At 51.4% G+C, this 16,829-nt stretch overlaps 8 protein-coding genes across 8 annotated transcripts; 4 read left to right on the top strand and 4 right to left on the bottom strand.

The window, feature by feature from the left end:
• Positions 1–22: 22 nt before the first annotated feature.
• AA0111_g8087 (putative pre-mRNA-splicing factor ATP-dependent RNA helicase) lies at positions 23–2,374 on the top strand (the record flags this gene model as incomplete). Its single annotated transcript, XM_028654495.1, has 2 exons — positions 23–2,206; positions 2,258–2,374. 2 exons carry the CDS (start codon positions 23–25, stop codon positions 2,372–2,374), a joined length of 2,301 nt encoding a protein of 766 aa, XP_028504486.1.
• A 381-nt stretch (positions 2,375–2,755) lies between these two features.
• AA0111_g8086 (hypothetical protein) lies at positions 2,756–3,559 on the top strand (the record flags this gene model as incomplete). The annotated part of the gene is made up of 1 exon (XM_028654494.1): positions 2,756–3,559. One exon carries the CDS (start codon positions 2,756–2,758, stop codon positions 3,557–3,559), a length of 804 nt encoding a protein of 267 aa, XP_028504485.1.
• A 292-nt stretch (positions 3,560–3,851) lies between these two features.
• AA0111_g8085 (hypothetical protein) lies at positions 3,852–4,442 on the top strand (the record flags this gene model as incomplete). Its single annotated transcript, XM_028654493.1, has 2 exons — positions 3,852–4,103; positions 4,200–4,442. 2 exons carry the CDS (start codon positions 3,852–3,854, stop codon positions 4,440–4,442), a joined length of 495 nt encoding a protein of 164 aa, XP_028504488.1.
• A 636-nt stretch (positions 4,443–5,078) lies between these two features.
• AA0111_g8084 (hypothetical protein) lies at positions 5,079–6,597 on the top strand (the record flags this gene model as incomplete). The annotated part of the gene is made up of 3 exons (XM_028654492.1): positions 5,079–5,328; positions 5,383–5,497; positions 5,556–6,597. The coding sequence occupies 3 exons, from the start codon at positions 5,079–5,081 to the stop codon at positions 6,595–6,597; spliced, it is 1,407 nt and encodes a 468-aa protein (XP_028504487.1).
• A 2,135-nt stretch (positions 6,598–8,732) lies between these two features.
• On the bottom strand, positions 8,733–10,292 carry AA0111_g8083 (hypothetical protein; the record flags this gene model as incomplete). Its single annotated transcript, XM_028654491.1, has 5 exons — positions 8,733–8,822; positions 8,878–9,339; positions 9,390–9,806; positions 9,854–10,155; positions 10,205–10,292. The coding sequence occupies 5 exons, from the start codon at positions 10,290–10,292 to the stop codon at positions 8,733–8,735; spliced, it is 1,359 nt and encodes a 452-aa protein (XP_028504482.1).
• Positions 10,293–11,456: 1,164 nt separating this feature from the next.
• AA0111_g8082 (hypothetical protein) lies at positions 11,457–12,992 on the bottom strand (the record flags this gene model as incomplete). Its single annotated transcript, XM_028654490.1, has 1 exon — positions 11,457–12,992. One exon carries the CDS (start codon positions 12,990–12,992, stop codon positions 11,457–11,459), a length of 1,536 nt encoding a protein of 511 aa, XP_028504481.1.
• A 1,776-nt stretch (positions 12,993–14,768) lies between these two features.
• Positions 14,769–15,287, bottom strand: AA0111_g8081 (hypothetical protein; the record flags this gene model as incomplete). The annotated part of the gene is made up of 1 exon (XM_028654489.1): positions 14,769–15,287. One exon carries the CDS (start codon positions 15,285–15,287, stop codon positions 14,769–14,771), a length of 519 nt encoding a protein of 172 aa, XP_028504484.1.
• Positions 15,288–16,238: 951 nt separating this feature from the next.
• On the bottom strand, positions 16,239–16,565 carry AA0111_g8080 (hypothetical protein; the record flags this gene model as incomplete). The annotated part of the gene is made up of 1 exon (XM_028654488.1): positions 16,239–16,565. One exon carries the CDS (start codon positions 16,563–16,565, stop codon positions 16,239–16,241), a length of 327 nt encoding a protein of 108 aa, XP_028504483.1.
• Positions 16,566–16,829: the final 264 nt, after the last annotated feature.

Raw genomic sequence — 16,829 nt, 5'->3', positions numbered from 1 at the left:
CCGACAACGCCCATTCACCACAATGACTGCCATGACGAAGCGCGAATACGGCGACGACGACAGTGCCCGCGTCAAGCGAGTAAAGACCGAGTCCAACGGCGAAGGCAAAATGGACGCGGCGGCGAATCCCTACCTGGCGCACTGGAACGACGAGAAGCCCGTCAAGAGCGAGTACAGCGGCGCCAGCACAGGGCTCCAGGGCTTCAAGCGCCATGCCACCACCACGGCGCAGGCAAACGCCGCCGAAGACGGCCCCAACAACGCCTTTACTGGACGCCCGCTCTCGAGCAAGTACATGAGCATCCTCAAGAAGAGGCGAGACCTGCCCGTCCACCAGCAGCGCGACGAGTTCCTCAAGCTCTACCAGGAGTCGCAGATTCTCGTCTTCGTCGGTGAGACGGGTTCCGGAAAGACGACTCAGATCCCGCAGTTCGTCCTCTTTGACGACCTGCCGCAGGAGAATGCCAAGATGGTCGCCTGTACCCAGCCACGTCGTGTCGCTGCCATGTCCGTCGCCCAGCGTGTGGCCGAGGAGATGGACGTCGAGCTCGGCGAGGAGGTTGGATACAGCATTCGTTTCGAGGACAAGACGGGACCCAACACCATCCTCAAGTACATGACCGACGGAATGTTGTTGCGCGAGGCCATGAACGACCACAACCTCACTCGCTACAGCACCATCATCCTCGACGAAGCTCACGAGAGAACCCTGGCGACCGATATCCTCATGGGCCTGCTGAAGGAGGTTGTCCTGAGGCGGCCCGACCTCAAGCTCATCATCATGAGTGCTACGCTCGATGCCACCAAGTTCCAGAAGTACTTCCACAACGCCCCGCTGCTCGCCGTTCCTGGACGAACCCACCCCGTCGAGGTCTTCTACACACCCGCGCCCGAGCGAGACTACGTCGAAGCCGCCCTGCGAACTGTCCTTCAGATCCACGCCACCGAGGGCGAGGGCGATATTCTGCTGTTTTTGACTGGTGAAGAAGAGATTGAGGACGCATGTAGGAAGATAAATCTCGAGGCCCAGGACCTTTCTCGAGAAGGCGGTGCTGGGCCACTTGTGGTTTACCCGCTGTACGGAACTCTGCCGCCCGCACAACAGCAGAAGATCTTCAACCCTGCGCCTCCACCCTCCACCCCAGGCGGCCGTCCTGGGCGCAAAGTCATCGTTTCCACCAACATTGCTGAGACATCTCTCACTATCGACGGTATCGTCTACGTTGTGGACCCTGGTTTCAGCAAGCAAAAGGTGTACAACCCTCGTATCCGTGTCGAGTCTCTCCTGGTTTCTCCCATCTCCAAGGCCTCAGCCCAACAGCGAGCTGGTCGTGCGGGACGTACGCGACCTGGTAAATGCTTCCGTCTTTACACCGAGCAAGCTTTCAAGAAGGAGCTCATCGAACAGACCTACCCCGAAATTCTGCGATCGAATTTGGCAAGCACCGTTCTTGAGTTGAAGAAGCTCGGAGTCGATGATCTGGTACACTTTGATCTGATGGACCCACCTGCGCCAGAGACGCTGATGCGTGCCTTGGAGGAGCTCAACTACCTGGCATGTCTCGACGACGAGGGCGAGCTCACCACACTCGGAGGACTTGCCTCACAATTTCCCCTGGATCCCGCCTTGGCAGTCATGCTCATCACATCACCCGAGTTCTACTGCTCGAATGAGATTTTGTCGCTTACTGCGCTACTCTCGGTACCCCAAATCTTTGTTCGCCCAGCCAACAACCGGAAGCGAGCAGACGAGATGAAGGAGCTTTTTGCGCATCCCAAGGGCGACCAGCTTACCATGCTGAATGTCTATCACGCATTCAAGAGCGAGGAGGCACAAGCGAACCCGAAGCAGTGGTGCCACGACCACTTCCTCTCCTACCGAGCCTTGCAGCAAGCCGACAACGTCCGTCTTCAACTCAAGCGCATAATGGAGCGTGAGGAACTCGAATTGATGTCAACACCATTCGAGAACAAGAAGTACTACGAGAACATTCAGCGTGCGCTCGTGGCTGGCTTCTTCATGCAAGTCGCCAAACGCGATGGCAACGGCAAGAGCTACATTACCGTCAAGGATGAGCAAAATGTTCTTTTGCACCCTAGCACTGTTCTTGCTGAAGACAGTGAATGGGTCATCTACAACGAATTTGTCTTGACAACCAAGAACTATATCCGCACAGTGACTTCGGTCAAGCCCGAGTGGCTATTGGTGAGTTGTCATCATACCTTTGTACCTAATTATGACACTAATCTCTGCCAGGACATCTCACCGAACTACTACGACTTGTCGCAGTTCAAGAAGGGCGAAATCAAGACAGCTCTGCAGCGGGTGGTTACTAAGCTCCAGCGTAAGGAAGCAGAGAAGCCCAGAAGATGAGAGATTCCTGCTCCGCTATGAAATCAAATGTAAAACAAAGGTCCTGGGCGAGCTTGACATTAGCATCGGCATGAGCATCATGCAAATGACGCCTGATCTGGTGTAGTAAAATTTGGCGTTGGATTTGCCTATAGATCGGAAAACATACCAGAAGATATGCACGCTGTCACGAAGCGTATTTAATTGAGATTCTATGCTACCTTCACTTTTCACTGATACATGATGCTGGTGGTAGCTAGTCGGATTTATCCTAGCGTCGACCCCCACATATCGGTAACTTCACACGCCGACATCTCCAACTTTTTTCCAAGCTCAGGACTTCTGCGACAACGCGATCGCAAACCACACTACGCGCCAAGATTCACTCACGCTCTCCCGAAAATGGCACCAGTACAGAGCGACGATGCTTCCTTATTCTATACCGAGCGTATATCGCAATACGTTTGCATCCCGCCTTCATGTCTCGCAGATCCCTTCTCAGCAGTGTGCGCGACCGTACTATCACCGCTACTCCTCACATACTTCCCACCTGCGAAGGGTGTGGTCCTCGCATACGAAGATGTTGAGCTGAATAGCACACCACCAACCGCAGCAACATCGAAAACCAAGAAGTCACAATCTCAACAGCAAAGCGAGTCAAGTTCTGATGATGATGCGCCCGCGGAGCCTTTACTACTCAGACACGTTGATGAATACGCGGCGCCGTTCTTTTGGGTTACTGCCTCGTTCATTGTGTGGCGACCAACGCGAAATGCCCACCTGACCGCTCATATCACGGACCAGGCGAAGACTCATCTCACGCTCGCACATCTCAACACCTTTCCCGTTAGTATACTCAAAGAGTGTCTGCCCTCGGACTGGTCGTGGCATTCGGAAGAAGCTGGTCACATGAAGAAGGGCTGGGATGGACGGTTGTCAGATGAAGGAGGTTGGTGGGTGAACGGAGATGGCGAAAAGGTTGAAGGAGAATTGCGCGTGAGGATACGGGACGTTGATGGCAGAATGGATGGAAAGGGCAAGGGTAAGGGCTTCCTACGTGTCGATGGAGCCCTGATCTCTGAAGAGGAGATAAAGCAGGCACAACAGAAGAGTGGGAAAGGGAAGAGGAAGGCTACTACAAGCGCCATGAAGGCGACACCACAGAGACAGGCAGATGGAGAAGTCATGGAAATTGACTCAGACTAGTTGTCGGAAGATGGGACGTTGTGCGCGTCAATCTGGTCGCATTTTTCATGGGATACGCGGCATCTCATCTGCATCAGAAGGGCGTTATGGCGTTCAGAATATAGGGGGATGCAAACTTCAGCATCTAGGATACCACCACAAATGTACAACCTTCACACGCTCCACTTCCCGTCTTTGTGTGCACAGACCAATCAGACAACGCACACCTCCGAAACTCCGCATACCGCGGCTTTCGTTGAGTGAAACTTGCCATCCCACCTCCCTCCACCCCAAACAACTCTCACTTGCTGTTATGTCTTCATCCAAGAAATCTTCATCCTCGTCATCCCGCAAATCCCGATCGCACGATCCCATCTACGAATCAGGCTATAGCAGCAGTAGATCCTACGGCACGACCTACAGTTCCATGTCGCCATTCTGGACGATCGGCACGCTGCTCGGTGCTTCGAGCGTTGCGCTCGGCGCTTTCGGTGCGCATGGGCTGAAGCAACGGATTAGGGATCCAGCGCTCATTGCGAACTGGGGAACCGCTGCTCAATACCAGGTACATATGCTCCCCGCTTCACCAACGCGTGCCCCTCTTCGCACACCGCATCCTCTTCGCCTTTGTGCCCATGGACCCTGCTAACGACACCAACAGCTCGTTCACTCCGTCGTCCTGACCATGACCTCCGTCGTCGCGCCGGGAAACACAATCGCAATGGCCCTCTTCACTGCGGGCATGACCATGTTCTCTGGAAGCATATACCTACTTGTGCTGGATGCCAAGAAGTACAAGTCTCTGGGGCCTGTTACGCCCATTGGCGGGGCCTGCCTTATTGCAGGCTGGCTTGCGCTTGCGGCGAGAGGAAAGATGGTCACACCTCGACCAAGGTCGTCTTGAAGACAGGATAAAGAGAATTGATGGACTAGAACATGTAAAACCAGATGACACGTACGAGGTCAACATAGTATGAGACACACGGGACCTTGCAAGCCTAGCGCACGAGCATGATGAATGACAACAAACTGTTTTTCTTCTGGCACACCCTTGCATCAACCGCGATTGCTCGCTACTCAACAGCCCTTCAGATATCAAACGTGAGATGAAAATAGCCACACCGGTCTTTCAGCGTCCATTCGAGGACGACTAAGTCCAGATTGGAAACCCTAGCTCACATGACTCGAAACCGGCCCCCACTCCGCACGTACAAGTCTGGACCCTCATTTCCAACGTCTACACCAACCTCTTGTGTGATGGCGTTCCGCCTTACCACTCGATCACATGTCGGTATTTGCACGGTACTCGCTCGCTCCCGAATAACCGCAACAACCGCAACGTCTAACGTCTATTAACCGTGTTTCCACTTTGCCCAGTGAGCTCACCCCACTTAGATACGCATTTTCTGCCGCAGACATGCTTCAGGCCCCCCTGCAACTTGACACGATAGCGTCGTCTCTTTGTGCGAATAGAAAATAGTGTAAATGCAATGTCTTCTCGCGCGACAACAGAAGTTTCTTTCTTGCATTGTTCTCCAAAATGGATTCAGAAGGTGTCCATTCGCAGTCGGCATCATGGTTTCCTCCAGTGGGCTATATGCTAGGTCTTGCGGGTATCTGGCTCGCATACAAGATTCTGGAGGCCATCTACAACATCTCGCCATTCCATCCGTTGAGCGGAATCCCTGGACCAAAACTAGCGGCAGCGACATACCTGCCTGAATTCTACCACGATGTCATTAGGTTCGGCTGCTATACAAAGGAGATCGCGCGCATGCACAAGGTGTACGGTGAGTAGACAAGCAGACATTGTGCAATTGTATAGAAGCTAATGTCGCATCCAGGACCCATCATCCGCATCAACCCCAACGAAGTACACTGCGACGACATCAGCTTCGCCGACGAAATCTACGCCGTCGGTGGCCGAAAGCGCGACAAGCCTGTACACCAGATCAATGGGTCAGCGCAAGTCTCTCGTATATCTTTCATTCATGAATTCCAGTTGACAATTGCACAGTCTTGGAGAATCCGGTTTTGGAACCGTAGACCACAACATCCACCGCCTTCGCCGCATCCCCCTAGCAAAGTTCTTCTCTCGCACAATGATAACGCGACTCGAACCCGATCTTCATTCTGACGTCCAGAAGCTCTGTGATAAGCTTCTCCGACAATCGGGTGATAACAAGCCATTCGACGTCACCATGGCATACAGCTGCTTTACCGCCGACGCCATATCCAAATACAGCTTCGGTGAGAGCTTTGGGTTCCTCGACCAACCAGGTTGGTTCCCTAATTTCAGAGAACCAACTGCCTCGATTCTGCGTCCTGTCTTTGTGTTCCGCTTTTTCCCTTGGACGAAATCTACTACAAAGTTGGCAGCGACATTCGTCGATTACTTGCCCAAGGATATTTCACTTATGGTCAAAACATTGCAGATTGATCTGCCAGCCAGAGTACGCAAGACCAAGGAGGACATGGATGCCGGTATTACGTATGATCGGCCGACTATTTTCGCGAGTCTTTTGCAATCCGATCTCGAGATTCTGGACAAGGAACCCCAGCGTTTGTCCGAAGAAGCACAGGCTGTTCTAGGTGCTGGAACGGAAACTACAAGTTGGGCGTTGGCGGTCATGACTTATCATTTACTAACCAAGCCGGAGATTCTTGCTAAGCTCACCGCAGAGCTGAAAACTGTTGTGGATGACCCGAGACATCTATCATGGCCTGTATTGGAAACGCTGCCTTATCTTGGAGCCGTCATCCAGGAGGGCTTGAGACTGTCCTACGGCGTTTCTAGCCGTACTGCGCGTGTGCCCACTGAAGAAAACCTACTCTACCGTGGAGAATGGAACAAGAAGAGCGTCCAATATGTGCTTCCCAAAGGCTATGCCATCGGCATGTCAGCTTACGTCACACACCATAACGAACGCGCCTTTCCCGATTCCTACGCCTTTGCTCCTGAGCGATGGCTAAACGAGAACAACAACAGGAGAAAAGAAGCTGAGCGTAGTATGTTGACGTTTTCGAAGGGAAGTCGATCTTGTTTGGGAATGAAGTAAGTGCAACACATCCATGCGGATCTAGCAGGTGGTTTCTAACATTGGTCTCGTAGTTTGGCTCTATGTGAGCTTAATTTGTGTCTGGCTGCATTGGTGCTGCGTGTTCTACCCCAGATGCGATTGTCGGATACTACTGAGGAGGACGTAACATACGATCACGACATGTTCGTGCCCATGACGAAGGCGAATAGAGGAGTAAGAGTAACGATCGCTTGATGCGGTAGCATCCCGGGAGATCGAAGACCTTAGAATCAGTTTAGTGGATCACCACGAATAGCAGTGCTTTAGTCTGTCACCACAATCGACATCGCGCGCTTTACTTTCTACATGTATGGGTTAGATGGCAGCCTGACATGTCTGTGCAGCAAGAGTAACCGAAGAAACCCAACGTCGAAGTTTTGATCTGATCAGAATTCTCCGAGTTCGGTGTAGTTGATGCGATATTAACTTCATGTTCGAGCCGAGTCACCGAATCAAGCTAGCCTGTAGAAGCGGAGCCGCCGAGTGCTGGTAAACCTAATATCCTGGGATTGGAGTCAGCTTCTTCAACGCCAATATGTTAACGAGCAACCTCCTTCTCATGGTGGACATGAGTCTACCTACCCAATGTTATCGCCATTCGTGTCTGCGGAAGCTGACTCGGTAGGGGAATATTCGCGCTTCGATGGTCTAACAACAGCGATCATGGTGATATCGTGTACCTTCCTTGGGCTATCCCTGATTGCCATCTCGTTAAGAACCTACGTAAGGCTTTCAAGAAGCCTTTTTAGGTTGGATGATGGCTTCGTGATTGCCGGTGCTGTAAGTTACTTCTTACACAGGAGGTGGGATAGGAGCATATCCCATGTAAGTATCTGCTCATTCGAGGTGCCAGGTATTCTACACTGTTGCTATCTCTTTGACGATAAGAGCCCTCCTCGTCGGCATTGGAAGACGCGACAAGCACCTCGATGCATGGCACTCAAGTGAGGCGATAAAGTACTACATCATCTGGATCCTCATGTATGTGACTGCGCTCGCGCCAGTCAAGTCCTCGATCTGCACGACGATTTTCTACGTCACCGCGACACAGCCCAGGCTGCGCCCCACCATATATGCGCTACTAGCTACGACATGGGCGTCCTTCTTTGTAACCTTCGTCGGCGTCCTGCTATATTGTCGTCCAGTCAGTGCGACATGGACTCGGCAAGGAGAATGCGCACCAATATCTACGTTCGTCATCCTTGGCCATGTTGCTACTGTTTCGACAATCGTAACGGATTTTGGACTTGTGATTGTGCCAGCCATCATCCTGTGGGATACGCATATGAAAAGGAAACGGAAGTTGCAGGCTCTAGGATTGCTATCGTTTGCCTCCGTGTAAGTCAATCGATCTAATCAATAGCAAACATGTTGCCTTGCTGCCGATGACTGACGTCACCAAGGGCGTCTATCATCACAGTTGTTCGGATTCCTTATATTAACAAATATGAGGATGGTAAAGACATACCGTGTGCGCTTTGACACCATAGACCTTGGAGTCATCCTGTACACGAATGCTAACGCGATGATTAGTTTGGGCTGCCCATATAATACTTTGTTCGAACGTCGAGATAGGAGTCGGTTGCATCGCTTCATCACTGCCTTCTCTTCGGCACCTTCGGCACCTTCTCCACCGAACAGACGAACCCGTTTGCCTTCGGCATAGTTGTAGGCAAAAGTTGGCGCACCTACGTTGGAGTTCCTTCACTATCGGGAGTCCACCGTGGCGCAGGCCTGTGGAGATGGGCATCAGACTATCGTCCATGAGTCGCAGTCACCCGGAGGACGATTGCGAGCGGTTGCAAGACCGAGTCTCGATGCAGAGCGATGCGCAGATGGATCTACAGGCGTTTTGTAGAAAGCGGATGCAGAGAGTTGAAGACACGAACGACAAAGATGCAGATGTTGTACCTGATTTGAGGGATGTGGGGAAACTCATGGCATTGAAAGAAACTTCATCAAATGCGTCTTAAGATACTATTGTTCGTCGGGGCATAACATCTGCTGTATGGAAACCTATTGCGAACATCCACATAACTCTGGACACCAAACGGCGATAGTCCTGCCTCCTGCCCTGCGCACGATCTTCGTCTTTGGCAGGTGCACGTCAACATCTACTGCGATGGGGGAGCGGTCGTGTTTTGTGTCGCCTCCTTCCTCTGCACCCATCCGAACCTCGGCGAACCGTTGTTCATATCAAAGATCTGGAAGCCTAGTCAGTACTGCTTCACTGATCTAAGTGGATTCATGATGACTTACCGCATACATGGCTTTCAATACGGCATCGCCGTAGATATCCATGTCCATGGATCCTCTGCTCTGAATACTTCCGTACACGTTGCCATTTCCGGCATCGGCGAAGCCCAGATCTTCTTTCTGGAAAGTCACCATGGAGTCTCCAATGGCGAGTTTAATCTCTGGCAAATCATCCGCGGATGTAGAGGCAGGGAAGACATAGCCTTGGTTGTTCTGGTCGTACTGGGCGCCAGGGATAGCTTTGTAGACAGCATCCACAAGAGCGTCATCAACCAAGCAGAGCGTGGTACCAGTGTCCATGATGGAAGTGTTACCGGATCGGTTGACAGTCTCGCCATTGATGGTGGCTGATGTAGACTGGATCTGCCAGAAGCCTTGGCTGTTGTCAACATCAGCGTAGTTGGGCTCGGAGGCTCCAGAGGCGGTCATGACGGCTTGGTCTATGAAGCCGAAGGGGTAGAAGCTCTGTAGGCATGTTAAATGAAGAATGCAAACATATTAAGGATGGAACTTACTTTTCCCTTGTCAGCTTCGTTCGCATCACGCCAGCTGCCAAGGTATGCCGTGAAGAGCTGCTCCTTGGCCGTCTTCTGTGCGATGATGTTGTCGACTGGCGTCTTTTGTGGAGTTGGAGAAACAGTGTTGATGGAGCTAAACGCCAATCCGAGCAGTCCACTACCATTTCCCTGTGCGAACTGCTGCGAAAGCTCCTTTGCGAGTTCTACAGCCTGGTTCTCAACCTTGAGGCCACCCAAATCCACAACATCGGTGCCTACATCACCGCTTGCTGATGAAGAGTCGCCGTATGAGATCTTCCAGGTCTCACCATCAAGCTTCTTGAATGTGCTTGACTTGGAAGGGTCGAAAGCGACCTGCTGGTTCGAAGGATTGGCAGAACTGAGGATATTCTTGGGAAGCTCAGTGGACCAGACCTGTACGTCTTAGCATATGTCACGAGAACTTAGATGGGCTCACATACCCAAAGATCCGAAGATCCTGTATCGAAATCCAGGTACAACTTCTGTTCAGGTGTTCCGACACCGACCTCGCAGAGATATAATGAGTCGTTCTGGATGTCTTCAGCGGGCACTTCGCCCTCAGTTCCACCTCCATCGCTTGGGGCTGCGGCCTTGCTCTGCGCACCGCCCGGTGCTGATGTTTGCACCCGCTTTCTTAAGACGTAGTGTGATCGCATGCGGCCGCCAACTCGTCCAAACTTGCCTTGCTGTGACATGACCTTGGCTTGGAAATATGGGCCTGGCTTGGTCGGATGGAAGCCATCTGCGCATGTCAGTTCAGAACTTGAGAGAGAATGTAACAGGTCACCTACACTTTGTCATCGCATAGACATAGCTCTTGACCCCAGCGGGCTTGTAGGCAGGGCTACGCTGAACAGCGAGACGCTGTAGAGATGCCATGTCGTTACTAGATTGCTCAGTCGATGGTAGTGTAGGTTTAATTCAGCAGATTTGTCTTGTAGCACTGGTGTAATGGAGAATTGGAAATGAGGAATTATTCTGCTTGAAGTGACAATGAGGCGGCATATATACCTTCGTGCTTTCCACCAACGCATGCATCACACCCACCTTGAGGCAGCAAACCTACCTGCCCAAATCCAAGCGCTCCAATCATTAGCTCTCGACCAGGAACCGGCGGGCACATCGGCCGGAATGTCGCAGCAGTGGTCATGGGCTTGCAAGCATGCGACCAAGCTTTCCAAGCTTTATCAAGCTTTCGTTAAGCTCCAGGTGATGCATATGGTGCGTCTGAAACATTGCACTTGCAGATCACACGCACGATGATGCGGGATAATACGGATGTGGCGTATGTAGATAAGGACCCGGACGGGTACAGAGCGGTTGCGGCTGTGTGTATGCTGTCTAGGTACCAGCGCAACTGCTTATGCGATGTACGTGGGCCTGGCCGATCTACAATTCTGAAAGATATGTGAGGTTTCTAGATCGATTCGATGATGTGTCAAGATGCGACTTGAGACCCTATCGGAAGCGCCGCAGACCGCAGCCACGTCTCCCCGCTTTCTGAGGATTCCACCAGGCGGATTCGCAGCCGCAAGCGTATGCCCTGGCGATGCACGAGCAGCAAGAAAGGTTCCTTGTTTGTGTCTTGTCTCGACTTCGCGATGTCCACGTGTAGCGTGAATATGTGGTGGTTTCAAACTGCCTAGGTTCAAAGGTACAGGTGGGATGATGACGTCAGTAGGTACGCGTCATCCCTTATACATCTCAGGAAGCTTGTCATCTGGTCGCCAGCCACCTCACAACATGCTACTCGCCCAAGTTATCGCGGGTACAATTCCATCCGATATAGAATACAAACGACCTATTCGATTATAGACATGGGTCTTCAATTTTGCTCCGCAACAGCTTATGAGGATTGATGACGAGTAATCTTGACGCTACCTATCTAAGAACTCCAAATGAACGCAGAAGGTAAACTATGCATGCTTGCTTATGAGCGCCAGAAGCCATCCACACATCTGAAAATCTTCGCTTGAGTAACACAAGTATCATAAGGACGATCATGAAGACAATGGACGATCGATCGATGTTACACCGGAATCATCACGCAGTCCTAGGCTTGAACATCAGATCACATCGATCATGCCTACTTCGGTATCCGTTTGCCTCGAACGGCGCCATCTTCTCCGGTGTTGTCTCAGGTGCAAGTTCAATTCTGAACGCTCTGAATGTCGCCGCCAAGATGAGTCTCATCTGATAGGTCGCCATATTTCCTCCTGGGCAGCGCCTCGCTCCTACACCAAAAGGCACAAGCATCTTCCGACGCTCGGCGCTATGTTCGTCCTCGACGAGCCAGCGTCGCGGGTTGTAGGTATCGAAGTCAGGGAAGAGATCGGGGCGCTGACGAGACATGCTAAGGGATTGTGTAGTCACAACAGTACCGGCAGGGAGGTGGTAATCAAGGACGTTGATACCTCCAGCGGGGACAAGGCGTGAACCTGTGAGAGCGACAGGTGGGCGGAAGCGCAGACCCTCTTTAATACATGCATCGAGAAGTTTCAACGAGTCAAGCTCTTCATAACCCTCATGAGCGGCTACCTCCTTGTATAGCTCTTCCTGAAGGCTTGGGTTCTTCGCTAACTCGTAGTATATGAAGGCGAGAGCTGATGAAGTCGTTTCAGTGGCAGCAAGTACCTGTCCCGCCATCTCTGCACCAATCTCTGCATCTGTCCACGATTGCTCGACGGGGTATTTGGCGTCTGGTGCAGTGAATAGCTTGTATACGTTGTCGGTTGGCTCTTCGCTCACTTCAGCGGCTTGTTTACACAGCGCTGCGCCCAAGTCGAATAGCTTGTCACTAGATCGTACCCGAAACCGTGGATGCGCGAAAGGACCGTATTGAAGCCATGCGAACAACCACTCTGGAAGGCAGAGACGCCAGACGACAAGGAAGTTGTATTCGCCAACAACATGGGGAAAGTCGCTGCAGCCAAGGTCAACTCCCGAGCCACCCATGACGACTTGAGAGTTCTTAAGAGTGGCTATGCGCAGGTGGTATACGATGTCTTCAGACTTTTCGCCGTCTGACTTTGCGAGATCGCGAACCATGGCTTCGATGTTGGTCACGAAGACGTCATGCCAGAGCTTCATGTTCTTCGTGGTAGTGGCGATCATGACTGGATGTCGTCTCTGGCGAGCAATCGGGTGCTGTGGGTATGTAACGGTCCAGTCATGACCGCCTACGCGCAAGGCTCGGATGGATGTTGGCGAAGTGTCAAGGTCTTTTCTTACAAAGATTCTCTCCACTGCCTCGGAATCGTTGAGGATAACAAGGTTAGGAGCGATCCTAACAATGGGCCCATATTTAGTCATGAGCTTGTCTGCCTCAAAGGACAATCTGCCATGCCATCGCTGCCAGCGAATCCAGGCTGATGTTGCTGAACTGATCCAAGGCCCTGGTATAGCTCGCAAAGGGTCGATGTGCGCGCGGTAGATCATCCTAGTGACTTGAGAGACAACGAGCATGACAAAAAGAGCGCCAACGAGCTTCCAGCGTAGGACATAGTCGCTTGCTATTGCGCCTTGAGCGGCGGCGGGATAGTCGGCCAATAAGTCGCCTGAAAAGGTGTCGTTTGACATGATAGAGAATGAAAAGGTAGTCTTCGATGAGCAATGCAGATACCCACATTACCCGAGCTAGATTATATATTTCGCTGAGGTGCTCTGTCTTGTATCACCGTTGCCCCATCATTTGCCAAGATGGGTAATCCATGTGCGTCCCTGTGTTGAACCCATGAGCCCGACGCTGGGGGACCCTGATACCCGTGAGCACCAGAGCCTCAAAGTTCGGACCTATTATGAACTTTGTACACACGGGGGACTCGATATTTGAGGCTACTAGGTGCATGGTATAAGATTCGACTCTGTATATCGTATAAGCAAATGCGAAATTGATGCTTATTTCTAGAAGCACACTATCTGGTCAATGAAGTTCTACGCACCTTCTTGGCAATGTTTGCGTAGAGAAAAGCTTTCCAGGCCACAAAGGCATGTGTTTGTTTCGACATGACTGTGTGCCACTTCCAGGAAGTAGACGGCTCGTATTTGTCAGCCCTATGATTGTTGGGGTCAGCAGATGAGAAGGGTAAGTGTATGCAGTGAGTGGCCGAGGTAAGTGCCAATAGTAAGCCATTCTGGAGTCATTGGTAATGTAGAAGGCCCGAGACTTCAAGATGAAGTACAGTGGCGCACGTGTGCGTTCACTGTGCGTTCCCTGCTTAGGTAGTTATCGACCGTCCAAGCACTTGTACTGCTGGGCGATCGTCAGTGTTCATAGACCCAGCCGGCAACGTAAGACACATAGCTCCAATGAGAGCGTATCTGATTTCAGAGACACTAGTCTGGCATGACATCCCGAGTGCGGAGAGGCTGCTGTTGAGGATCACAAAATTACTGATGCCCAACAACAGGGTAGAGAGTGAGTCCCGAACTCAACGGGGGGAGATTTTCGTTGCTCAAACGGCCCGTAGCGTGATGATCGTTCACGGCAAAGCTCTGTTGTCATGCAGTCTGCGCTTGAACGTAAGATGATACACGGGACGTGGCAATCTTTGGGGGATTCGACCGGAAGAATGTGTTTCACATGGAGGGCAGCACTCGTGCTCAACATGCGCTTAACTCTACTGGGCCGAAGTGCTGTGCAAGATGCAGCGCGTGCTGCCTCAAGAAGCGACCATTTACAGCTTTGATGTTCACGGGGAATGTGGTGTGTGAACTGGCGGAGTAAACAAGGTTTTAGTCATGGTAGCCACGTAGTCAAGATTTACTGATGCTTGAAGAGAGTTCTCTCTCTGTTAGAGACAGTCAGCTTTGAGTGGGTTTCCAATTCTACCCAAAGCCAATCTTGAATCAATGAACGCATGAGGTTTACACTGGGTAATCCTGGGCTACGGATTCAAGTCAATGCAAACAAAAGCAAGCGGATTAGGGTGATGGAGAAAATTCTCAATGGTATTGCCGTGCGTTGTACGGACGCTCATGAAGGTTGTCTCAATTCAGCGCGTGATGGGCATGATCCTTGTAAGTGATACGTCTGAACACAAGATGCAACAATAAGATGAAGCCAATGTTATTCGCAAGGTTCAAATACGAACTTTGCGACAGCGCGACGCTCACGGTCGTTGGGTAAGCCTGCAGAATGCAGGAAAGGACGTCTAGATCAGGAGAAAACAGACTTTACCGGTTTGGGTCGCGGATCTACATCGCGCCTTCCGCGCAGAAGCCGGGGCCTCGGTACGTACCTGACCCTGGCCCATCGAATCTCCCTTCCACGATCGCGGCCTCACTTTTGCGTCATTCGGTTATTCTTGCATCGTATACATCTTCCTACGTTCTCTTCGCTCTTGCACGACAAGATCATCCGTCCTGCTTCTCGAGCTTCTCCTCGCCAGCAACAAACAACTCTTGTCCATAAAGCATTACGTCAGGCTGCGGCTTTGGTAGGTAACTCGCGATCACTGGCATCAATGCAGCTATCAAGACGCCGAGGAACAAGACGGCAGTCGACACGGCAAATCCCTTTAGGTTACGTGGCCCCTCGGCGCTGGGCCACGGGAAGCTTCCGTAAATGTAGCTCGTGTGACCAAATGAGTTCACCAACGCCATAGCTGTAGATCGCTTACGTGTTGGCTGAGACAGAACTTCGCTGGTCCAGTTGAGAATCAGAGGTATTGTTGTGTACATTGCGCCAGTCTGGACACACAACATAGCATACTTGACCGCATTATTGCTGACGAGGAGAGCTACTAGTGCAGCGATTCCAGCAAACCCAAGCAGGCCAGCATTGTGCCATCTTCGGTCTTGGGTCTTGTCCGAAGTCCATGACCTATACAGCGGACATGCAATTAGCCAGTATCTTTTAGCTCGTTCGTGCATGGTAGCTACTTACCAAAAGAGCTAAAATACCGCGCCGCAACTCCAAATGGGTACCGTCATCCACTGGGCACTAGTGCTCGTATAGCCCATTCCTCGGAGCATGGTTGGAATGAAGTAAGACACGGTCAGCGCCAAACAATTCGCCGTATAGATGATCAGAAAAAGATAGGTTCGACCATCTCTGATCACTGCGAGGAACGCCTGTAGTGGTGTAAGGGCCTTTTCTTCGGTATCCCACGGCTCGTCTCGATCGCGGAGAATGCGGACATGAGCAAGAAGGCGCTGTTCCGGCGACAACATCCTGGAGTCAATTGGCCAGTTGGGAAGAACGAAATACACTGATGTGAGGAGGCAGTCAGCAGCGTCAACGTAATTGACGTGGAGACTACTCACACCCGAAACCACAGAAAATCGTAATTGCGGACTCTATGACGAGCAACCAACGCCAGCCCGGAATCCCACGAGCGCCGTCCAGGCTAGATATTACTGCGCCTGCCATGATGCCACCCAGTGCGGGAGATACGCAGCCCGACGTGTAAAATATGCAAAAGCGCTTGCCTGGAGATTTGGTCAATGACTCATGTCATGAACGTTCAATGGCGTACATACCGACTTCTTTCTTCGTGTACCAGCAAGTAAGAATGAACAGCGCGCCTGGATACAACCCCGCCTCGATAGCTCCGAGAAAGAAGCGTCCAATAAGCAAACCTGTCGCGCTTTTGGTTTGTGACATCCCGAGAACAACGCATCCCCAAACCCACACGATCGTGGCTAAATTAATATCCATCAGTTCTGCCATAGCATATTCTATCTCATTGAGCACACATACATAAATAGATCGAAGGCTTCACCTTCATCAGTATCATGTTCGAAGGAACCTCGAAGATGACGTATGCCACAAAGAAGAGTGATACGAGCATTGCATACTCTATATGTTGTCAGCTTACACTTTTAGTATTCTGCATTCAGACGCTTACGGTTGTCAGAGAGTCCAAGATCCTCGCTCATACCCGCCGCGTTGGCGTTGGCGATGTTGCTCCTGTCGAGATGCGCAAGGATGTACATCCACCAAAGGATTGGAAGGAATACGAAGTCAATCTTTCGTACCAAACGTTTTTCTTCCGCGGTACCTGGCACATAGCCTTGTAGTGCAGCTACGATTGCTGCATCTTCGACCTCTCCATGTTGTATCTGCGGGCTGCTCTTCTCGTCGTCTGGTATAGAGGGGGTTCTCAGTGTCATCCTCGGTGCTTCCACATCCTTGGACGTCATGGTCATGATTGCCTATATGGAGAGACGAGAGTAATAGGTCGTTTGGAAGGGATAACAGACGAGCAGAGAATTCAGCCGACCGAGACAAGCATTGGGTTCAAAACATATACTTGCATGTTGGCGGCTGCACACTCCCGGATGCCTGTTCGCATGACACTCTCCAAGATTTTGTGCTTATCATCATCCGATATCTGCTAAGCCAGATAGTCGTCAATCCAGCATCCCGGTTCCTATCTGTTCTTATCAACCTCAGAAATCTTGGACAGGATT

Source organism: Alternaria arborescens (assembly GCF_004154835.1).
Source record: "Alternaria arborescens strain FERA 675 chromosome Unknown contig_19, whole genome shotgun sequence".
Taxonomy (NCBI): Eukaryota; Fungi; Ascomycota; class Dothideomycetes; order Pleosporales; family Pleosporaceae; genus Alternaria; species Alternaria arborescens.
The sequence above is the reverse complement of the archived record's forward strand: the minus strand, read 5'-3'. Positions and strand labels throughout refer to the sequence as shown.